Source organism: Mesoplodon mirus (assembly GCF_964341445.2).
Source record: "Mesoplodon mirus genome assembly, chromosome: 5".
NCBI lineage: Eukaryota > Metazoa > Chordata > Mammalia > Artiodactyla > Ziphiidae > Mesoplodon > Mesoplodon mirus.
Window position 1 is genome coordinate 170,364,140 of NC_138980.1, and position 24,726 is coordinate 170,388,865.

At 48.2% G+C, this 24,726-nt stretch overlaps 1 protein-coding gene across 2 annotated transcripts in view; it reads left to right on the forward strand.

The window, feature by feature from the left end:
* The first annotated feature begins 2,990 nt into the window (after nt 1-2,990).
* Nucleotides 2,991-24,726, forward strand: part of RETREG1 (reticulophagy regulator 1) — a 127,142-nt gene continuing 105,406 nt past the window's right edge. For both annotated transcript variants that reach the window (XR_014294099.1, XM_082621444.1), the window contains exon 1: nt 2,991-3,407. Coding sequence is in view for 1 of the 2 variants with exons in the window: in XM_082621444.1 (XP_082477570.1) it covers nt 3,094-3,407 (314 nt within the window). In the remaining variant the exon portion in view is untranslated. The remainder of the gene's footprint in view (nt 3,408-24,726) is intronic.

Below are 24,726 nucleotides of genomic sequence, written 5' to 3' on the forward strand. Positions count from 1 at the left end.
TTTTCTGAACTGTCGCTTAGATTCAGTGGCTACAACTATTTTGCTCTCTCTCTCTCTCTCCTTTTTTATTCCCCTCTGACACATACCCATTTTCCTTGTTTTCCTCGGATCTATATTTTCAAATCCTCTAGCTCATTAGTGTTAATCACTCTGTCTCCAGGACACAGAGATGCAAAATTCAGAAGAGAACCTTAAACGGTAAGGTTACCCACAGGGGTTCTAAACGAGACATGTTGAAACGAGGGGACAAGGTTTATTTTAAGCGTCATTAGCATTATTTTTACGTAGTTTTAGCACTGAATACATTACTCACACATCACAAAGATAATTAGACAAAGAAAAAACACACAGTAGCACCCATTTATATGTCTAGGCCAGTGCCTACTCCTGTGACATTACCTGCTGGTAGATTAGAGGTCAGAGGTGAAAAGGACAGATTAGAGCAATCAGTCCAGTTTTTTTTGTGCAAAACAGTGTTGGGTAGCATTTTACTTTAAGAGAGAAGGAGGGCTTCCCTGGTGGCGCGGTTGTTGGGAGTCCGCCTGCCGATGCAGGGGACGCGGGTGCGTGCCCCGGTCTGGGAAGCTCCCACATGCCGCGGAGCGGCTGGGCCCGTGAGCCATGGCCGCTGAGCTTGTGCGTCCGGAGCCTGTGCTCCGCAACGGGAGAGGCCGCAACAGTGAGAGGCCCGCGTACTGCAAAAAAAAAAATAAATAAATAAAGAGAAAGAAGGTAAAGATTTCACAGAGCTGTGAGTAGGGAACTTTATCATTAAATGGAGAGAAGTGTTGCAAACCACATGTAGCAACTGAAGTTGAGCTTTTATGTGTCTTGGTTGTCAATAGCTTTTACTATCTCAACCTATCCTGACAACAATAATTAGAATTCCGGGGAGAAGGAGGAATGTGTTGGATCTTGCAGACATGTTTCTGAAAGCATATCATGCTGTTTTGGGCAATGGGGATATCGGGTTCCTCACCTCCTCTGCCCTGCAATTCTTCCCTCCAGCTGTGGAGTCTAGAGACGAATCTCCGAATATCGCAACGCCTGGGCTGTATCCAGTGCTAAGCAAAGGCCAGGTGACACAATAAAGCATCCTTTATCTTTCAAAAGCTCCTGCACTAGGACCAAGAGAGGGGACAATACCCGGGGAAAGATGGTCTTTCTTTTGTGGAAAAAAAGTACTGGGATTGTTTCCACATTGCTGTTTCATGCCTCCCTGGCCACTCTCTACAGGGTTGTTGCAACTCTTTTCAAAGACAAGTCAGAAACGTGAGACTCTGCGTTGCCGGCAGGTCAAAAACCAAACTCCCTTCCACTACTGGATCAGTCGAGGCCTTGGTGATCTCCTGCAAATATACATAAGGAACCATGACCTCCACCTGCAAGTCCATAACTTCACTCATGTTGATTTCCCGAAAGAAATGACTGCCTCCCCTTCCCAACCCCCACTTTACTTCCTTACCGTTCAGGGCAGATGCCGTCTATTCCAAATAGCCCCTTGAAGCCTGATTCCTACACCCTGTCCCTAATTTTGGATGCACTATTTAAGTAAGGACTCTTAGCCCTGAGTGATTATTTCTGTCACAGCAGTTATCACGATTGTCACCGGCCTGTCCTAGGACTGTGAACTTCCTATGCGTGGAAGCCATATCCACAGAGCTGAGCAATATGTTGGGCACATAGTAGGTGCTCAATAAACCTCTGAGTGAACTAGGAATACACCCTCTTGAGGTATAACCTACATACAGGAAAGTGCACACATCTGCAATGTACTGATCAGTGAATTGCTACATATGCGTACACAGAGGTATAAACATATATAATGACCCCCAGACAACACTACAGAACATTCTCCCGAGGCTCCCTGGAAACCACAGGCTTTAATTGCTCTGGGAATGAGCCCCATCTGTCCTGTGAAAAAGGTTGGTTGCCAGTAGTGAACTCCAAGAGGATGTAAGATGCTCTGATTCATCACAGGTAGAATTCTCTGGATGGGGAAGGGACATTTTATTCCAGAGAAAAGTGACAACGGGGATTAAAGAACAGAACGTTTAAAAAATGCAGAGTGAAAAGGGAGCATAACCATGTACCTTTCTTCTCTCCCCGCCCCCCCACTCACCCGGAAGCACCAGAGCCAGTGAGGCCCCGGAAGGAAGCGCTCAGGACTCTGTCACACCCTCACAGCGCCTTACCCGTCCAGATACCTGTGGTGACCAGAGTGACTCTGAACGACCGCAGTCCAGGCTGCCCAAACCTGTGTGACACACGCAAGGGGTCCTGCTTCTAAGCTCCCCGCTCACCTGTGCCTCCCACGGACCAGCGCGCGTTCTTGAGCCAGATGACGCTGCCCGCAAGTCGGAGAGAAAGCCCCCAGACCCCTTCCCCATCACTGCGGCCTGGCTTTCCTGACTTGTGAAGCCAGAGGGCCCAGAGGGCTCGTGAACTGACCCAGAATGTTTTTGTTTATGTTTTCTCCTTCCTTTCTCAATCCAACCTTTATATCATCACGTTATTCGCAGAGTACTAAAGACCTATGCTATGGGTGTGCCATCTGTCCCTGCAAGGGCACTAGGCCTGCGGGGGTGGCGGGGGGCGTCGGGTCGCTGGCGGCGGAAATGCGCTGCCAGGGGGAGGGGTGCCCGTCACGCCCGGTAAGGCTGGGGGCTGGGCGATCGGTGGCTTGAGAAAGTGAGGATTCCAGTTGATTCCGCCCGTGGCCCTGACTCCCTTTTAGATAAGTGGCCGGGCGGCGGTGCTCTACTGCGCCGTCCCCCGCAGCTGGAAGGGAAAAGGCGGTCACGCTCCCTCGGTCCCGGGCGGGGTCCCCGCTACCTCCCGGACACCGCCCGGCTCGCATGCCGGGGCGGCTGGGAGAGGCCGCCCGGACCCACCCCGCCCCGCGCGAACTGGGCCGCACCCACTTCCCCCGGGAGGCGGCCCGCCGCGGCCGGGGCTGACGTCACAAGGCACCCAGCTGCCAGCGCCCCGCGGTGCGCGCCCCGCGCCGGGACCCGCCGCCCTCTCCGCGCGACAACTAGGCGCGCTCGCGCGCGTGCCCGTGCCCGTCCCCGCCCGCCAGCGCCGCCGAAGATGGCGAGCCCGGCGCCCCCGGAGCCCGCGGAGCAGGGATGCCCGGCTCCCGCAGCCGCCGAGCAGGCGCCGCCGCCGCCGACGCCGCCGCCCCGGGCACCCCGCGAGGAGCAGGAGGGGGAAGCGCAGGAGGAAGGGGCGGCAGCGGGCGCGGGCCGGCAGGTGGAGGAGGCCGCCGGCGGGGCGGCCGCCGCGGTGACCTGGCTGCTGGGGGAGCCCGTGCTGTGGCTGGGCTGCCGCGCCGACGAGCTCCTGAGCTGGAAGAGGCCGCTGTGCAGCCTGCTCGCCTTCGTCGGGGCCAACCTGCTGTTTTGGTGAGAGCTCGGGGTGGGTGGGGACGCCGGGGAGGGCAGGTGACCTTGGGGTGCTCGGGGGCGGGCGGAGGGCGCGCCCAGGGCCGGGGGGGGGAGGTGCACGCCGGACCCCGCGGAGGAAGGTGTCAGTCCTGGCCCACTTTCTCGGCCACCTTTCTCAAACAGGTAGACACACACTTCAACTTTCCTCCAGACCCACCTCCCTGTAAACAGTTATCCTCCGTGTGTGTATGCAGCCTCGCGGGACAGGTGGTGGGCTGAGCCCACGCACCTGGACCGACAGGTGTGCCCGGAGTGCACTTGGCCTTCGCTTTCCGAAACTCGCAGGTCTTGGCCTGCTCGCCCAAAGCCTGCCAGACCACGAACACTTGAACTTGCATTCGTTCTTGCACCCAGAGCGGGCCTATCTGGACCAGCTTCGGTACACGCTGAAGACTGAGCCTGTGTCCGTCAGCCACCTGAGATGGGCACTGAATGATTTGTTTTTCCGTTCCCTGGAGGGTTGGGTTTACTGTCTTTACTCCCTGATGAGAAAACAGGCGGCAAACAGGTGGATTAGGTACATCACCGCGCCCCGCAGGTGTGCAGTGTGGAAAACAGTCGTGTTTTTAGCTGAAGAACAGAGAGAATACACAGGAATGTTCTGTGAAAAGCCCCTGATCAACAGGTTTGTCTCTTCAAAAAGCACCCTTCACCCCTAAAGACAGGGGAAGTGTGTGGCTCCTTCATTGAAGGTTGTGCCCTGTTATCTGTTACCAGTCTGATGGAGGGTGGAGAAAAACCTTCTTTGTCTGCGACTGTGTCCTCATAACAAGCCTGACCCACACACTGCAGAATAAGCAGAGCTTCAGCAGTGGATACTTGTTACAGGACATAGATTTCTTAAGCGTAAAGTGAGGAAATAAATGACCGAAACAGACACAGCCTGCCACTTTCTAGGTTAGCTCCTTTAACCTGAAGGTTTTTCTGCAGATCTGTGCTAGTCCTGGTTTTTCTCCTGAAATGAGCTGTTTCTTTCTTTCTTTTTTTTTTTTTAATTTATTTTTTTGGCTGTGTTGGGTCTTTGTTGCTGCACGCGGGCTTTCTGTAGTTGCAGCGAGCGGGGGCTACTCTTCGATGTGGTGCACAGGCTTCTCATTGTGGTGGCTTCTCTTGTTGCGGAGCACGGGCTCTAGGCACGTGGGCTTCCGTAGTTGTGGTGCGTGGGCTCAGTAGTTGTGGCTCATGGGCTCTAGAGCGCAGGCTCAGTAGTTGTGGCGCACGGGCTTAGTTGCTCCGTGGCATGTGGGATCTTCCTGGACCAGGGCTCGAGCCCGTGTCCCCTGCATTGGCGGGTGCTTTCTTAACCACTGTGCCACCAGGGAAGCCCGAGCTGTTTCTTATTAGACCCCCGAACGTGAATTAACCACACTTTGGGTCTCTTAGCTATCAGTGTTTCTAGAGTTTATTCCATAGTTCTGCAGCCTGTTACGAAGTTACAGTGGGCACTCAAAAGAAGGACGATATAGTGTCTGATGCTATATTGGGCAACAGTCCCGTAGTCTTAGGGCTGGGTCTCCCTCATTTTACCAATGAGGTAAAATTCTCTTTCTTAATTTTAAATTTTATTTATTAAAAAAAATAGCCAATAGCCTCAGAGTTCAAAAGTTTAAAGGTACAAAAAAGGTTAAACACTCTGTAAATCTTTTTCCCATGCCTGTCTCTGGCTACCCACTTTCCTACCAGAAGCAACCAATGTTACGAATTTCCTGTGTATCTTTCCAGATAATGCATATTTCAGCAAATACAAAATATTCTACGCAAATTGTGGAATACTATCAGGACTATTTTTCTTCTTAGTGTACTTTGGCGATCACTTCCTTGTTCTTTTCCAGCTGCACAGAATTCCACTGTATGGATGTCACGGATTAACCTGTCTCCTACTGATGGACTAAGATTGTTCCCAACTTTTGCTATGACAGCATTATAGCTAATGGCCTAAACATGCATTATTTTGCATATAAGCAAGTATTGCTATAGGATGAATTGCCAGAAGTGGAATTGTTGCATCAGAGGGGATGTGCACTTGTAGTTTTTTTTTTTTTTTTTTTTTTTTGCGGTACGCGGGCCTCTCACCATTGTGGCCTCTCCCGTTGCGGAGCACAGGCACCGGACGCGCAGGCTCAGCGGCCATGGCTCACGGGCCCAGCCGCTCCTCGGCATGTGGGATCCTCCCGGACCGGGACGCAAACCTGTGTCCCCTGCATCAGCAGGCGGACTCTCAACCACTGTGCCACCAGAGAAGCCCTTGGCACTTTTCTTGATGTTATTTTTGGGGAAATGAACTTTTTAAATGCGTATTTTTGATTGTTTAGTACCTGGTACCAGCACTAGCGTTCAGGATTTTGAGCCTGGGTTCAAAAGCTCTAACATTTATTACCTGCCCATTATCTGCAAGATTTTAGTGCTGTGCACTGAGAGCATAAAAGCTGAGACTTGGCCATAACAAATGGGTATAACTCAAGGCTGAGTGGAGCGAGTGTGGTAAAGAGTCAGAGAAGGGATCATTCGTTGATGCAGTTTTTTGGGGGGAGGTGGCATCCTGGCTAGAAGGGACTGTGGAGTCTTCATAAGGAGATCATGCTCGAGTCAGATTTGGATGGACAGGCATGATTTGGGTAGATCTAGTATATGGTCGACAGCTTTCCAGTCCTAAGGAATTGTACTTAATGTTTCAACCAATATATTCGACTGATGCAATGCCACATGAGTTGGTGGAGAAAAGTAGGGGAGATGAGAGTGGCTGGGTGTTTTGGAGACACATCTGGGGGCAGTAGTTGCTTCGAGTGTCATACTTTGTGTTTGGACCTGTTTTTTTCTATAGGCAATGGGGACCCAAAAATGCCTTGTAAAAGTGCTCATGAATATTTTAATGGGCAAGTAAGTTGTGGTACATTTATTCCTACCATAAAATAACATATAGAACAATGAAAATAAACTACAGCTGTAGGCAACAACACAGATGAGTTTTACAAACGTAATTTTGGGCCAAAAAAAAAAAGCACACAATATGTACAGAATGATTTGGTTTTTTGAAAACTATGCAAAACTAAACAGTATTGATCAGGGATATATTGATAGAAGACATTCTTACCTGCAAAATCAAGAGAGTAGGGCCTCCCTGGTGGCGCAGTGGTTGAGAGTCCGCCTGCCGATGCAGGGGATACGGGTTCGTGCCCCGGTCTGGGAGGATCCCATATGCCGCGGAGCGGCTGGGCCCGTGAGCCATGGCCGCTGGGCCTGCGCATCCGGAGCCTGTGCTCCGCAACGGGAGAGGCCACAACAGTGAGAGGCCCGCATACCGCACAAAAAAAAAAAAAAAAAAAAAAAATCAAGAGAGTGATTATCCCTGGGAGGAGGGAGAAGGTTTGATGGCAGAGGGCATGTGGAAGGTTTTGCAGTACAGGCAGTGTTCCGTTTTTTGACTTCAGTGGTGGAAGTTACCTGGTGTTCAAGTTATAATTATTTTAAAACTATGAGTGTGTGTGTGTGCATTCTTATCTTTGATATGTTTTTTGAAAAATACTAAAATACTAAATAATGCTTAAAAAATTGGTATTCACTCAGAGCTCAGAGGAGTTTGATAAAATACAGACCATATAGCACCTGTCTCAAGGAGCAGGGTTTCCACAACCTGAAATAGATTGCACAACAGTCTAATAGTCCTAGGGTTGGGTCTCTCATTTTACCAATGAGGGACATGTTTGTGAATTCTTTTTCTTAATTTTAAATGTTATTTATTAAAGAATGGTCAATACAGCCTCACAGTTCAAAAGTTTAAAAGTATAAAATGGTAAACAGTTTGAAAGGCTCTTTCCGACACCTGTCACTGGCTACCTGTCTCCTTCCAGGGGCAACCAGTGACACCAGTTTTAAGCACACCATCAAACAGAATGAACCCAGTGAAACAGAAAATACCCATTTGCTTTTGTTTTTAAAGAATTAGCTGCTGCTGTTTTTCCTTCTTATCCTGTTGTGCGTGAATGTTTTTAAGCTGCCTGATTGATCGAAATGAGTACAAATAAATGAGGTGTATCATTATCACTAGCTGCTGGAATACAGTGATGACTGAGACACATTCTGATCCCTGGTGAGAAGCACAGATTAGTAAGCAAGTAATTCTCAGGTTATGCTGCGAGCACTAAATTATCATACATGGGCCAAGGTGAACCAATAGGATTTCCTTAGGCAGCAAATGGGGGCATGGAGATTGGGGAAAAGACAGGATAATCAGTATGGAAAAAGTGGAAGAGGGGCTTCCCTGGTGGCGCAGTGGTTGAGAGTCCGCCTGCTGATGCAGGGGACGTGGGTTGTTGCCCCGGTCTGGGAGGATCCCACATGCCACAGAGCGGCTAGGCCCGTGAGCCATGGCCGCTGAGCCTGCGCGTCCGGAGCCTGTGCTCCGCAACGGGAGAGGCCACAACAGTGAGAGGCCCGTGAAACGCAAAAAAAAAAAAAAAAAAAAAAAAGTGGAAGAGAACTAATACATATTGAGTAGCTGTTATGTGCCAGGTACTCAGTTAACTGATGGAGGCTTGAACAGGGCACACAGGAGCACTCAGAACTATTCATTTGTATAGAGAGAGAGGGGAAGGGAAGGGGAGAGGAGGGGTGGGACAGGTATTTTATGTTCTAGAGGGAATATCCACAGGTGAGTTTGGGAAGAGAAACATTGGGGTCAGTTTCTGAAGAGTTTACTCTTGGATTGTGCTAAGGAATTTGGACGATATCAAATAAGCCGTCTTTGTCTATTACTTTTATGTAAGTGCCATCATATATATGCCGTCATATAGCCATAGTCCCTTTCTCTTAAGACCTCCATTCAAAAATTCAACAAATATTTATTGTCTACTACATGCTGACACTGTTCCTGGTGCTAGAGATGTAACCGTGGACAAGAAAGCATGAGACCCCTTTTCTCATGGAGCTTATATTTTTGTGGTGGAAATGGTGGAAGAAAGACAGTAAACAAATGCACAAAATGCTGGGAGAAGCTAGGTGCTGTGGAGAAAACCAAAGCAGGGACAAGGGACAGGGAGGGACAAGGAGGTGCTACTTTTCTGGGGTAGTCAGTGCAGGCTTCTCAGAGGAGTGACTGTGAGCTGACGCCCCAAGAGCACATTACGGAAGGATCCAAGCAGCTACTTCTGCAGCAGAATGCTCCAGGCAGAGGGAACAGGGTGTGCAAAGGCCCTGGGGTGAGTGGGCTGGGGGTGTTTCCAGAACGGCACGGAGTCCAGTGTGGCTGGAGCTGGTTGAGCAAGCAGGAGACACCATTAGTTTTAGCTCAGAACTTCATGCAGCAAGTGTGCCAGACTATGCTTACCGGCTTTCCATCACCCCACCCGCCCCGGGTGAATGAGGGGAGTGAGAACCTGGGGCCAGAGGTGGGGCAGGACACCTTTGCAGGAACACACGGTGGTGAAGAGAGGCAGCGGGGTGGGGAGACTCTGGCGATACAATCAGGACGACTGAGTGATTTCTTGGATGGGAGAAGAGAGGGGGTCGGGGAGTGACTCAGCCTCCGAGGGTAAATGAGGAGTGGCTGGTGTTAACCATTCTGAGGGTCCCCCAGCAGGGGACAGGTTGGGTTGAAATACAGATGTGTGTGTGTTGGGGGTGGTGAAGTTTCCTAGGGACCACCTGCTGGGCTGTATGAGAAGAGAGCCTGGGGAGAGTGTGAGGAAACCGACCTCAGCAAGGTGGTGATGAAGGAGCATCTTTGCAGGAGGGTCAGAGCGCGGCGAGTCCCAGAGAGCGGGGTTCCCCGGGAGCCAGGTGAGGTCTCAGCCGGGTCCGCTGGGGTTCCATCGGCAAGTGCCCCTTCCTGGCCGGCATGAGGGCCTGGCCTTCCCAGTCACACCAGAAGGGGGACCCTGCCTTCCTCGCAGCCCCTCACCACCTCCCCCTGCTGCAGCATCGTGGCTCAGTCTCTGTGGAGGACAGAACTCCCTACCCTGCCCTCCAGGGCCCCTCTGGGATTTGGTCCTCAGGCCAGATCCTGACTTGGCCAGCGGGAGTTCAGACAGTTTAGGAAATCCGTTCTCTCCCCAGTGCCTGCCTTTCATGCCTACCAAGATAGCCGATTTTGAATGTCAGAAGCATTCTATTGTTAGCTGTTTCTGTTGAGTCCAGCTGTGGAAGAAGGACCTTGGTCCTTGTCTTTGAGGAAGGAATTCAGCAAAGGGACCAAGACTGTGAAATAGAGACAGTGCTTATTAGAAGCAAAGTACATGTGGAAGAACACACAGGCAGACTTGGAGTGAGTTGCGTGCAGTAGGGGTGGCTTAGGTTGCTTATATGGGGGCAGTTTTCCGGGTTGTCTCTGGCCAGTCGTCTCACTTGTGCTTTCACCTGATCCAGGCCCAGTGCTCCTGCTGGTATCTTATCTCGAAGTATCAGCAGGAGACCAGTTGCAGCCCCTCAGCGTGGAGCCAATCTCCTACCTCACTGTGTTCACTCCTTCTGCAGAGTCCTGAGCCCGCCCCCATGCCGTTCTCCACCTGCTCTGCTGATGCCCGACGGGTCCTCTGACAGGTGCTGGCATTTGTGAGGATGGGGGAACGGAGAGGGAAGGGTGGAGACAGGGGAAGGGACGAGGGACAGCAGGGGGCTCTGGGGACATGGGGGCTGGGCTTAGAAGGACACCTCCTCCTCTGACACCTGAGGACCAGGGGGACAGGTGGGCACACCTGGAAGGCAGGTGGCTAGGGGGTCACCTGCCAATGGCAGCTGATTTCTCTTTGAAGGAGGAGGATGAGTTCCTGAGATTGAGCAGGTTGAGGGCGGATGAGACTGGCTGTCGCTTTCGTGGGGAAGGAGATCCGTGTTTACAAGCCCTTTCTTGTACAACTCTTTTGCTGTTGCTCTTAGCATTTTTTTCTGTTCGATCTTTCTAACTCTCCAACATTTCTGGAAAATTCCTTTTGATAAACGTCAATTCTATAGACCCACACTTCAGTTTCTCTTCTCTTTCTTTCCCTGGGAGCCACCCTTCTTGGAGTCTTCCTCCCCCTGTTCTGATCTAGTCTGATTGTCCCCTGGGTCTGGTGTCCCTGCAGGACATCTGCATCGTCACCCCATTCCCCCTCTCCTGTGTGAGAGCCTCTGTTACTGAGAACGGGGTTAGGAGAGTCAGCAGCACCCATTTCTTCTCCTTGAGATTATTCATGATGGTTTAAGGTTTAAGGTTTTCTTGTGTTTGCTCTGAGTTCTTTGCGTCTGTCTGTTTTGTTACTGGACTCTTTCTCGGTGGACTCTTTGGTATCGAGAGAGTACATCCTCTAGCATGTTTTGAGAACTTGTGTGCAGAAAATATCTGTTTCCCACCCTTCCAGCTGATTGCTGGTTTGGCTTGGTTTAGAATTCTGGGTGGGGAATAATTTTCCCTTAGAATGTTGAAGCACTGCCCTCCTTTCTCGCTTGCTTCCAGTGTTGCTTTTCGCAGATGGATACCTTTCCAACGCCTGATCTCTTATAGATGGTCTGCAATTGGTCCAGCTATTGGTTTATGATTTCTGGTATTTGGGTAAGGAGTCAGTCTGACTGCTGTGTTATTATAGCTTGTGCTTTAGATCTTCGGGGCAAGCTTAAAGCATTTCTTTTTGCCTTTCTTACTTCCGGGACTCAATGTTTTCTTGCCATGTAAAGGCTGCATCTGACTTCCGTGGTCCATTCTCGAGATGGATGGAACTGAACACAGGGCTTCTGTGTGCCTCCAAAGGTGACTCACGCAGAAAAGAGCCTGAGTGGCACCTCCCCGCCCCCCCGAATCGTGCAGGGATGCTGCCCTGGCTGGCTCCCACGGGCTTGGCTGAGTCGTGCCCCGGGGGGTGGGCGTCAAGCCTGGCACCTGGCCCGGCTTTGCGGGAACTTGCGATCCTAGGATAGGCTGGGCCTAATTGAACTAAAAGGCGGAGAGAATTCATACCTTGACCTCATTAGCACAATGCTCAAAACAAGTAGTGTCCTAACTTGTCATAGACCGGGCCCCTTAAGTCTAGAGTGTCACTGTTTACATTCGAGGTCTGGTTTGGAGCCAAATGCTACGTTGCTGCCCCTTTCTGCTTGTGTGCTTCCAGAAAGCCACACTGGCACTTCTGGGTGTGTGTTTTGCTGATCTGTGTAGCACTGGATGAAATGGACATCCAGAGTCTCAGATTTCAGCCCAGGAGTCCTAGCATGAATCTATTAGAATCACCTAGGACCCCGAGCTCCCCAGTTCTTTGAAGGTATTTCAAACAACTGGGGAAGAGGCTTATTTCCGTGACAAGGTTACACTCACTCTGACCTAGTAAACTGTGCTGTGTATTTTGTTAGCAGCTAAAACCTTTCAAAAGAAGGCACCTGTGTGATGAAATAAAAAGTAGGGAATCCTTGCTTTAGTTTTACCACCTCATTTTATAGATGAAGAAACTGAGTCCCAAGGCCCCACCATGAGCTGGTGACAGCGCGACCCTTTTTGAAAACTGCATGCCACCAAGTGTGGAAGCCGTGAGCACGAGGAAACTTAGGAAGGTAGAATCACAATGTTCCCAAGGGCAGAACTGCCCGCCACGTGATTTTAAGGCCTGTGTGGAGACTCTGCTGAGTGGTTCCAACGACACCTCTGGGGTTTTGAGCGTCTGGAGTTGGTGTGTTGACAGATCTCCCCAAGGCTCAGCAGAGGCCCCTCCAAAGCTCCTAGCCGTGAGCTTCAGGCCTTCCCCCGAGACTTCACCCTCCCTTCGTCCCTGCTGTTCACATAAGCCAGAGTTTGTAAAAGTCACTGTTGACAAAAGGAGACTTTCTACCGCCCTCAGTACTCATGGCTTGCGTTTGACTTGCACATCTACTCAAAGCAAGATGTTTACCGTCCAGCTCATGGAGTACCACCTTCTTTCAAATGATGAGGGTAACTCGATCCTGGGAGACCTTTCCTCGGGAGGATTCTTGTCACTAGAAAATGTATTTATGTTTCAAAGGAAATATTTTTATATGTTCCTGAGCTACAAATGGACAGTTATGTTTGCTCAAACGCCACCAAGACCTGTTGAAATGAACATCGACCCGGTCCGTTTAATAGCTGTACTTGTTGTCAAAGCCAGCTTAAGGGCTTTTTTGTTGTTAATAAAATCTCTTGAAAAGAGCTGTTGATCTCTTCTCTTCCAGCTCTCCTGTAGCTGGTACACATAATACGGGGTGATCACAGACAAAAAACATGCATGCCCTCAGTGTTTAAAAAAATGCAAGCTTTCCTGGGAAATAACAACAAAATATAAAAGCAAGGACTAAAGCTATCCATTCAAACAGCAGGGTTTAGGGTCGGTGGTGTGCAAGACTGCAGCCGCTGCTGACTTGCCCATCCCAGGTCTCCCAAGGAGAATTTCACCAGGAGTCAGGAGGCAACCCTGTGGTCTCTAGCCCTGGGGCTTGGTTGCTCATGAATTTTACAAAATCCAAATCCATCTTTGTATATGGAGGAAATGGCTCATAAGCTGGAGGAAGGGACATTATATAAAATTCCTCTTGCCAGCTGAGCTCCTGTTCCATGAATGGATATATCTTGGGGGTATTGACTGTAGTTTGGAAACCTTACTTCATCTATTAAATCATCTTTTTAGGAATGAATATATATTTTCTTGGCATACCTTATGAATTTAACTTCCAAATACCTTTGGCATAAATTCAAAACAACAGCTTGCATTGTCACATCGTGTAGAGTATCAGAAAGCTTTGGTGAGGGACTTAAACCAGTTTATTTTCATAGTTTATGAAAAAAAATGGTACATATGTTAAATTTAACCATTTTCTTATAAATGAATCTAAATATTTAAAGATATTGGACAATAAAGTTTCACTTTTGCCTCAAGTTCTAAGTTCATTAGAATAGATTTTAAAATAGAATCTAGTGGCAATGGAAAATATGATCCTAAAGTTGCTTTTTCTGTTTTTTAATTAACTAGTATGAATGAATACTAGCTTTCATTTATCAGCGTGGAAATGGATAATTTCCATTAAAATGTTTCACTTTTAATAATATCACTGAATATTTTAGCTCTGATGTTGCCCGTGGAATCTCTGCTGTGAATGGGTTTGCCTGGCGCAGAAGGTGGATGTCTTAAGGCTCATGAGCCCATGAGTCATGACATGCTTGCCGCGTGCCTGTGGCATTCAAAAGCATGGCTGTTAACAAAAGAACCATGGTTGGGTATTGTCTTTAGAATGTCAGTGATGGTCTTTGGCTTCTAGTTAGAAGAACTCCCAGATGTGTAGAAAGAAGCCCAGACATGTATTGTGTATGGGTGTGGCTTTCACATAAGCATGGCTGCTCCAGTGATGAGGATGCCTGCATCGGCCAGGGCACTATCCTCCTTGACCTGACCAATCACATCGATATCACAGTAAAGCTCGCAACAGGGCTTTATTCAGCATGGTGGCAAGTTGGGAGAGCCAGACTGACTTCCCTTTAAAGAGATACAAATTAACTTAAGCCGAGGTCCCAGGGCCATCATGTTATCCGTTGCTTCTCAAAAGGTCTTCAAAAACTGTGCAGAAATTTTCACGCTCCTCATGCAATTCCCCCCCCCATTTTGGCAAGCTGTTACTGTTATGATAGTGTGCTTTAGGAAGTTCATGATTAATGATGACGTTAATTGCATGCATGATTATTTAATTACGTTAATTGACTCATCCATTCAACAAACATGGAATGAGCCACAGTGCAAAAACGCATTACTGAGCACCTGCTTTTGGCCAGGTGGTGACCTCATCCGGGGGTGATGCTGGTGATCTGGACAGAGTGGGTCCTCCCCTCATGGAGCTTACAGTTTGGTGTCAGCAAAGGATAAACAAGTGAACAAGCAAATGATATACAGGTGGGAATCAAGATGAGTGCATGAAAGGAAAAAACGTTTTTCTGGGGAAGCAATGGGATGACACAGCTGATCACAGTCGGCCAAGGAGACAGGTTTTCAGGGTTGTGTTGCTACTGAGTGTGGCCCCAGGGCAGCGTCTTGACCTCGTGCCTTTACCAAGCTTTTGAAATGCCTTTTGCCAAAGAACTCCTGTCCTCGTTCAGAATAGCCAGTCCCTTTTGGGGAAAGCAGGTTTGAAGTTCTGATATAGCTGACTGCATGGTTGGGGTCATTCTAAAAAGACATGTTAAGAACTGACCAAAGGCACCTCTCTGTCATTTGTAAGCAGCGTTTTACCTCACATTCACTTCTCGTCTGATTGAAATGCCAGCTTACGACTGAAATGTGGATCCTATTCAGTGCCAGGGTCCTGGTGCCTGCTCTTTGCGGCTGCGTCGAGGCGTTTTCTTTTATTGTTGGTGTTTAACGCCAAATGTTACAACCACAGAAGCTGCCTCGCTCTTTTGGAGAGCTTAATGAGAAACTGTCGCCTTTGCTCATCACGTGTGCGTTTACTCTGCTTGCTGGCATTGTTTTTCACGGGTGTTGTCTGTTTGTTTGGAGAGTTAATTTGGCCCTGGGAATCTCAGATGGAATTCTCAGGAGGACATTTGTTTTCCTCTAGAAGTTGGTTCGGGCTGTGCTAAGGGATGGCTTTGTTTCCCTTGTTTAATTAGAGAGAGCTGTAGGGCTGTTCCCGCTGCCCTCGGGTGTGCACGGGAGGGCAGGCCTGTTGGTGATGCCCCCACCTTCTAGCACAGCCATGGGAGTTTGGAAACTGCGGGTGTTGGAGGGGGTGGCATTACCCCTTCTATAACACTTGCAGTCGCTATTTATCTTGTCTTCCTCTTTTATTGCTCCTTTTTGGCAAATGGTGAAAAGCATTAAAAACAAACAAACATCCCAAGAGGTTCACTTTTTTTAACCATTTTTTAAAAATTGAAGTATAGTTAATTTACAGTGTTGTGTTAGTTTCTGGTGTGCAGCAAAGTGATTCAGTTTTATATATATATATACACACACATACACATATGCATACATATATATGTATATGTATCTGTTCTTTTTCAGATTCTTTTCCATTATAGGTTATTATAAGATATGGAATATAGTTCCCTGTGCTATACAGTAGGTCCTTGTTGTTTCTCTGTTTTATATATAGTAGCATGTATATGTTATCCCAAACTCCTAATTTATCTCTCCCCCATCCCCTTTGGTAACCATAAGTTTGTTTTCTTTGTCTGTGAGTCTATTTCTGTTTTGTAAGTAAGTCCACTTGTATCATTTTTTTTAGATTCCACATATAAGTGATATCATATGATGTTTGTCTTTCTCTGTCTGACTGACTTCACTTTTCACAAGTCAGGGTTGCATTGTTCAGATCATTATTGCGGCTCCCAGGCTCTCAAAGTGAGCTTGGGGTGGTGGTCTGTGACCTTCACTGCCTCGCCTACACACTCGCTGTGTTTTATTGATTGATTCTTTTCATATTAAGAACATAAGGAAATGTTCACTCTGTTAGTGTGCCTTCTTCTATTGGGGTGAAAAAGGGTTTTCCTAATGATGAAATATCAAGTTCTTACCCCAAAGAGGTCTTCTCAGGACCAACTTTGTGGCTGTCATTTTGCATCTCAACTCATGGTTTGAATTCCTGTGGGCTAAGCTGAAACCTGAGTAATCGTCTTTTATTTTCTCTTTGCCAGTTTCCTTATCTTTTTGTATTTATTCCGTGTTATAGTGGACATTTAAGCTCTCTCAATTGCTTTTTGGACTGAGATATAGTAGAAATAAGTGCTCTCGAAGGCAGGCTAGCGTGTGTGTGTGTGTGGTGGTGGGGCTAAGGAGGAGGTGAACTAGAGGTGAACTAGCTTCTAGCAAGATGAGCCCAGTTAAAGGACTTAACCTTTCTGAGCTTCGGTTTCCTCATTTGTCAAAAACAGTAAGAATTGTGGAGCGAGCTGCCTCACGTCTGTGGCACCCCAGCTGTGAACTCACTCGGGCCAGAGCCCTTGCCCTGTGGTTCTTTTTCTGAATCATAGTTTCCCACTTAAAAATGTTCCATTAAATTTTATATTACTACTTGTGTGTGCTATATACTGAAAGTTAGTTTTAAAATCACAAATTGTAAAAGAAGACATTAAAATATTACTTTGAATAAAAATAACTTCTTGGGCTTCCCTGGTGGCGCAGTGGTTGGGAGTCCGCCTGCCAATGCAGGGAACACGGGTTCGTGCCCTGGTCCGGGAAGATCCCACATGACGCGGAGCGGCTGGGCCTGTGAGCCATGGCCGCTGAGCCTGCGCCTCCAGAGCCTGTGCTCCGCAACGGGAGAGGCCACAGCAGTGAGAGGCCCGCGTACTGCAAAAAAAAAAAAAAAAAACCCAAAAAAAACCTTCTTAGGTGCTAGAAGCCTGATTTGCGAATTGCCTTGCACTTCCGGGGCCAGGCTCCACTAATCCACCGGACAGGGCGGTTTCGTTAGAGGGGGAGCTCGTTCCCTCCCGTGTGTTCACACACGCCCTCCATCTGAGTTGGTGGGAGGGGCTCTGCTAGGTTTGGTCCTCAAACCCTGCCCAGGGGTACTGGAGGTCCTGGGCTAGGAGTCGGGGACCCTGAAGAATTGACAGCCATCAAAGGAGATTCATTCTCATCCCAAGTTTACTCTTGGTTTGGAATGTTCCAGAAACACAGTCTGGGGAATTTCGAGGACTGGGGTCCATGAGGCAGCTACCAGTCCTCTCTCATGCCTTGTGCACGGATGCACAGGCATCTCTCTCTCTCTCTCTCTCTCTGTATTTCTGTCTCCACTTCTGTTTTCTCTTTTTGACTGGACCCATAGGAAAGAACCAGAAAGGGTTTTCCGACCTGGATGACACAACCAGTCTTGGGCCTTGAGGTGGCACTGCCAGTCACAATCCAGCTGGACAGTGGCCATTGGCATGTGGACCCAGAGTGGGCCTTCCTGAGTCAGAATACTGGTGCCCAGATATTTGCTGTGCTTTCTCCTGCGCCTCAGATTTGGAGGTGGAGTTTCCAGGCGTCGTGGCTCCCCGTGTACTGGAGTGATGACCTGCGTCCCCCGCCCTGTGCCAGCGACTAGGAGGACATCCAGTGGACCTACACACACCCTTTCTATTTTTACTCAAGTTTTGAAAACATTTCCCGCCCTGTGTTGGTCAGGCAGCCACACCAAGTAAGACTGTAATCTCCAGCTTTGACTGACCTGTTCCTGGTGTTGCCTTTTGGAGGGACGGACGCCCACGTGTGTCATCACTGTTCTGCCCGCTGAATGTATCTGTGGAAACTGTGACGACAAGAGTCCACATCCCGTTCTGGGTGTTATGTGGGTTTGGGGGAATATTTTGGCATCAAATAAGAAACGTAGGTGATGTTCTTCCTGGGACAGCTACTGGATATGGTGTCCCTGAGAGTAAGGGAATGTTTGTATGGGGAGGCTGCTTGCCCATGTCTTAGGGAGCCTGTGTTCATAAACGGGGTGACCCTGGGTCAGCCCTGCTGACCCGCACGGCTTTGGTACACTGATAAAGGACACTTGATCTTGGCCTTCCGATAAGTGGCCCTCCCAGAATGGCAGAATTACTAACTCAGTGCTCAGTCTTGATGTTTTGGACATTTCAAACAAATTAGATAGCTGCTTCTCTGCATTGTGTGTTTGTTTGGATCTTTAGTGGGTGAGTGTATAACTTACTGTCCAATCCTAACTACGCCAGACAAGGTGTCAAGCAGGATACTGTGGTCTCTCTGATCTGAAGTCACCTGTTTGTTCTAATCCACACAGTTTCTTATAGTTTGTTCAGCTATTTCAGCCTTGGTCTCTTTGGCAGCCTGAGAGAATGTCTCATTTTCTAGCAGGGAGTTTAGGAGAGACAGGATGGTCCTCAGCTCTGCGGGGCTGACCGGGCCAGCTGCAGGCTCGTGCACCTTGATGTAGAAGTGGACCTTGTGGTGGTCAGTTCAGTCCAGACACTTGGCTCAAGGGGTGTAGAAGCCTCAGTCCTAGTTCTGGAACATCGTGGCCTCAGACTGGGAGGGAGAGGGTCTGGGCTGTGTGAATCTTGTTGCCAAGCCTAGGATCTTGACAGAGAATGGTCATTCCAGGAGGCCCATATCTATGAGCCCGTGATCTTGGACAATGTGTATTAGAGTGTGATCGGGGTTCATTCACCTGGAAAGGGATTGGCTGGAGCTGGGGAGGCACAGCCCTGGCCGGGCTTCCCATAAAGAGGGGGAGGGTAGGGTAGGGATGGGCTGGACCAGGCCAACCCACAGGGCAGAGCCAAGGTGGGGGCGGGCACGTGGAAGCAGCGGGGCTGAAGTCCAGTTGCTTGCATCCTTGGGTTTTCACAGTGAAGGAGCTGGAGGCACAAGAAGATCATCGACAGCTGTGGCAACGCTGCCAGTCTTGGAACTGCACAGTGGCTGAATTCCTTTTGGGGGACCCTGGACAGGGTCAGGTGCATTGGAATGGGGTCCTGAATGGAATGTGGATGTGAGCTGATGAGTGGGTGACTACAACTGAATGGGCATTTAAAAGGCAGGAGGGGCTTCCCTGGTGGCGCAGTGGTTGAGAGTCCGCCTGCCGATGCAGGGGACGCGGGTTCGTGCCCCGGGCCGGGAAGATCCCACATGCCGTGGAGCGGCTGGGCCCGTGATCCATGGCCGCTGAGCCTGCGCGTCCGGAGCCTGTGCTCCACAACGGGAGAGGCCACAACAGTGAGTGGCCCGTGTACCGCAAAAAAAAAAAAAAAAAAAAAGGCAGGAGCCCATATGACAATTGCTCTTTCAACCCTGCTATCTAGAACATTCTGGTGCTTTAGATTGGTTGGTTAAAGTGGGATGCCAAGGGACTCCATAAATGGTGTGTAAATAGGGAAGTGGACTTGGAGTCAAGAACACCCAACTCTTTCAATTAGAGGCTGGACGGTTTTAGACAAATTGTTCTAACCTAGTCTATTTTTGAGTGTATAATTGCCACATATTAACTTCATCGGGTGGTGCAGGAGCATTAAATGAGATGAAGATGTAGAAAACAAACTTATGGTTATCAAAGGGGAAAGGATGGGGCTTCCCTGGTGGCGCAGTGAGAGTCCGCCTGCCGATGCAGGGGACACGGGTTCGTGCCCCGGTCCGGGAGGATCCCACATGCCGCGGAGCGGCTGGGCCCGTGAGCCATGGCCGCTGAGCCTGCGCTTCTGGAGCCTGTGCCCCGCAATGGGAGAGGCCACACAGTGAGAGGCCCGCGTACCGCAAAAGAAAAAAAAAAAAAAAAAAGGGGAAAGGAGGGAGGGATAAATTAAGAGTATGGGATTAGGGGCTTCCCTGGTGGCGCAGTGGTTAAGAGTCCGCCTGCCGATGCAGGGGACGTGGGTTCGTGCCCCAGTCCGGGAAGATCCCACATGCCGCGGAGCGGCTGGGCCTGTGAGCCATGGCCGCTGAGCCTGCGCATCTGGAGCCTGTGCTCCGCAACGGGAGAGGCCACAGCAGTGAGAGGCCCGTGTACAGCAAAAAAAAAAAAAAAAAAAAAAAAAAGAGTATGGGATTAACAGGTACAAACTACTATACACAAGACAGATAAGCAACAAGGATTTACTGTATAACACAGGGAAATATATTCAGTATCTTTTAATAACCTATAGTGGAAAATAATCTGAAAAAATATATGTAACTGAATCATTTTGCTGTACACCTGAAATGAACACCTGAAACTCACAATGTTGTAAGTCAATTATACTTCAACAAAAATTGAGAAGAAGATGTGAAAATATCTAGCAAATGGTAAATCCTCATTACTCCTTTCTTTCTCAGGCATGCCCGTAATGGTTCATTGAATTCATTACTGTATGTCTGGCCCCCCACCCCCTACCCAAGAGCTAGTCTTCTTAGAAACCTCTTTAACCCCTGCCGCTGTGTCTTGTACCCAGTGTATGCATTTATTTATTTATGAAGGAAGAGGCCCCAAGTTCAGCTGGGATTTGGATCAGTTGTGAGGTATTGCTTCTAGGTTTACGGTTCATGGACTCAGAGAATGTTTGGATGGGAAATGCCTGGGGAGATCATTGCAGCTCAGTGTTTGCAAACCTAGCTATTAATACGTAGATTCCTGTGCCTCACCCCAAGGATTCATCTCTCCCAGGTCCAGAATGGAGCCCAGGAATCTGTGTCTTGAAAAATGTCCTGAGTAATGTGATGGCCAGTCAGTTTGGGGAAGGACTTATCTAGCCAGTGTCCACTTTACAGATGAAAATACTGAGGCATAGAGAGGAGGAGGGAGGTGTTTCTCACCAGCTGTGTGATTGGGGCCAAAACTCAAACTCTGCAGGTGCCACTGGGCAGACACACAGTATATATCTCATTGCCATTTGCATACAAACCCATGTAAACCAACCGGGCTGCCATGACAACAGCTGCTTGACCTCGTATTTCTTTCTTTTTCCCCCTCTGTGCGTCTGGGTTTCACTGCCCCTTTTCTGCACACCGCCACCCCGCCTTCGTCCCTCTTCTCCTCCTGTGCTCCACTGCAATGCGTGACTTTGATCAGATCTCTTCTTTCTTTTTCTAGCTCTGTTCTGTGATGGAATCTTGGAGTTAGTATTTAACTTACTGGTAACTCAGCCGAAAGGGGCAGCAGAGGTTGACTCACCCAACCCTGCTTGGAAGTCGGCTTCTACTGAGCTGCAGTGACCACCTGGGACAGGTGTGAGGCAAGGCGGATGGGCAGACATTATACACTAAGTGGCGCTAAAGAGCCCACCGCATGGCCCGGTGCTCCTGACTTGATTTGCCTGTGGCTTTTCTCTTAATTCCGTTGCAGAGCTGGGGTAAAGCAAGCCTGATTTCGCCTTGCCTTGACCTCAGATGGACTTGGTTCCACTCCAGCTGCGCCCTTGCCCCTCCCACTCTCCGGGCTCAAGAACGCAAACTCCCCGCTGCTCCCCACCACTGTCTTGTGGTTTGTCCACCATGCTTTGCTGAGCTGGGCACGTTCCCTGAATTCACTGGATTATCGCCACTGGTTTCTACTGGAGCCAACCTGACTCGGACCCTTTCTGGTTGCTGCAGTCTGACGCCTCCCTTGCAAAATTTCTCACCTCCCTCTGTAAAGAAGCTCGCCTCTTTATGTTTCTTCATGCTTCTCACCTCTCTTGCTTCTAATTCACTTCTCTGGTCATCACAGCTAAAGAAGTACTTATATGGTGAAAAAAAAGAAACGCTTCCGAGTTTAACTTAGTCTCTGGTTTGCAATGAATCGAGTCATTATCTTGCTCCATTGCATGATTACCCTCTTCTTTCTCAATTATTTAAAATCGTATATTTTGTTGATTCCTAAGAAATATATCCCCCTTCTCCTTGACATACCTTCATGTTTAAACAGGTATAAACAGGTATAGTGGTGTATAGTTCAGTTTCACATCGCATCTTCAGACAGTATTTTTGCAGGATCTGGATAAAAGACCAGGAAAAATTGAAGCCAACTTCAGTGAAGATTCAGAATTTTGCAATATTAAGGAAGATGGCTGCCAGTATGCACTTGAGAAGATGACAGAATTATTTTCCAGAAAAATGTGATCTGAACTTTGAACAGTGTTGGATAAATCATATGAGATCCTTCTTTTATAATTATAGCCACCATAATATTAAATAAAGCCAGTGTACACGAAGGACTCTATCTAGGCAAAGTCTGTGGTTCTATATATTTCAGTAAAGGAGAACTAAACCTCCTTTTTAGATCTCTCTTTTGAAAGAGCTACAAAGCAAACACTACAGATTAATTCCTGCATGGGAACTATGGAGGGTTCTAGTGCTTTTGTCCATAGACTTCCTTTCTCTGAAGACAAAAATGTGTATTTTAGCTGTTGACAGCCTTCATTTCATGGTACAAAGTGGGTTATGCTTTACCCAGAAATGAGGGTTAGGTTTTTACACATGGGATTAGCTAAATATCCCATGGGATGTCCTTTTCATCCCTTACCAGAGAAGTTGCTCTGTTTGTTTTTGTGAACTATCCCTTTCTTTGCTTTTACAAGAAATTTATCCTGTCGAGCCATTTAATTTGGCCTTGCAAAACTTATCATGAAGTAGTGGAAGATTTAGTTAGGCTTTCCTTGTGTATCAAATAGATACACAACTAGTCGAAAAAAAGCTTTTTAGAGATTTGTAGTTCGCCGCGGAGCGGAGGTCCACAGAAGGTCACTCTAGTGCTTTCATCTCCTTCTCCATCATGTAAATTGTCCATATAGCCCATCCCGGGGCTTCCTTCCTCCAATCCCAAGCCCCCCACACACCTGGCATCCTGAAACCAGTAAAGGGACCAGGAAAAGCTGTGGCCTTGAATGATGCGTGCACAGAAAGCTGAGACGATGGGTGACCTGAGTGTAATTTAGTTCCCAGCCTGTCATTTTCCTTGTTGAGCATCTTCGTGGAGTGGGTGTCTAGCTCTCCTGTCCGTGGCTTATGGGCAGCGAATGCAGACTGGTTTGATGTTAGTCAAAGCCCATAATTTTTTTAAATTAATTTATTTTATTTTATTTATTTATTGTTTTTGGCTGCATTGGGTCTTTGTTGCTGCGCACGGGCTTTTCTCTAGCTGCGGTGAGCAGGGGCTACTCTTCGCTGCGGTGCACGGGCTTACTGCGGTGGCTTCTCTTGTTGCGGAGCGTGGGCTTCTCGTTGCGGTGGCTTCTCTTGTTGCAGAGGACGGGCTCTAGGCGCATGGGCTTCAGTAGTTGTGGCACGCGGGCTCTAGAGCACAGGCTCAGCAGTTGTGGCACACGGACCTAGGTGCTCCACGGCACGTGGGATCCTCCTGGACCAGGGCTTGAACCCGTGTCCCCTGCATTGGCAGGCAGACTCCCAACCACTGCGCCACAAGGGAAGCCCCCAAAACCCATAATTTGTTAGGAAACTTTTCTGCTTAAAATCACAGCCCATTCCAAAATGGACATCATTTGGGGGTTCCCCAGTCTCCTCTATTTTTTTTCTTTTACAATTAGTAGAGGGTTTACCCTTACAGTTGTTTAGATTTTCTCTGGATCCCTACCTGTTTTCCTTATATCCTCCCTTGGCTCTGAGCATACAGTTGGGTCTTATTTCTTAGCTGGTCCAGGTAGCAGAGTAGAGACTAGTGGCATAAACCATCCCAACAATACCAAGTGGGTTCTGGCTATTGGTGACTTGCAAACTAGATTAAAATTCAAAATGATGTAACTGAACCAAAGAATGAGAGAAGAAAGTGTAGAAGAGAGAAAAAACAGGAAGAAAAAAGCAAATAGACAAATGTATCCAATATAAAAATGAATCAGAAATGACGCTATACAAGCATGGCTAGAAATCATCCGTGGACTGTAATTATCACAAGGTAAACATGAGTCAGCTGGGTAACGTGGTATTTTTTTTTTTTTTTTTGCCTGCACTGGGTCTTTGTTGCTGCGTGCAGGCTTTCTCTAGTTGTGGCGAGCAGGGGCTACTCTTCGTTGCCGTGTGCGGGCTTCTCATTGCGGTGGCTTCTCTTGTGGATCACGGGCTCTAGGCGAGCAAGCTTCAGTAGTTGCAGCACGTGGGCTCAGTAGTTGTGGCGCATGGACTTAGTTGCTCCACTGCATGTGGGATCTTCCCGGACCAGGGATCGAACCCATGTCCCCTGCATTGGCAGATGGATTCTTAACCACTGTGCCACCGGGGAAGTCCCAATGTGGTATTTTTTAAAGCAGTCATCCCACTGGGATATAGAATTGGACACAACTTGCTAAAAGAAAGTACACATAGCGAGTTGCAGAACTTTACCTTCCCAACAGCAGCTAAACCATACAGTATGTATTTATAGGACAAATGGGTATTCTTATATACATATGGTTTTATATGTGTATGAAACTTGTATATAATTTTATATATTTATATATAACATATAATTGTCATATGTAATGTTTACCTGCCATGATATGTATGTGTATATTATAGTTGTCCTACATAATGTTTACCTGCCTTGGTTTCCGAAGTCTTGATTACCCCTTGTCAGATAAATGTTATCTTACGTCAGCTAAAAAAGTACATGTAACTGTCTTAGTAAACAGAAATGGTATTTTAATTTAAAATGGTATTTTAATTTAATTGGTTATAAAAAGCCCATCTAGCTGCAGAAAGATATTTACAAAAACTGGAAGCTTGGGAGTTCACAGTGCTTCTTAATGTTCTCCCTTCCAGGATCTGTTGATGCAGTCACAGGTCCCTAGTCTAATTTGGAGAAAGGCAAGTGTCCATGGCCTTTTTATTGAACTAAAAGTGATTTTAAGGAGAAAAAAAGCCTTTATAGGGCTGGCTAAATGGACATGTGAGCTCTGCAGTCGCACAGAGCCTGGTGCTCAGAAGGC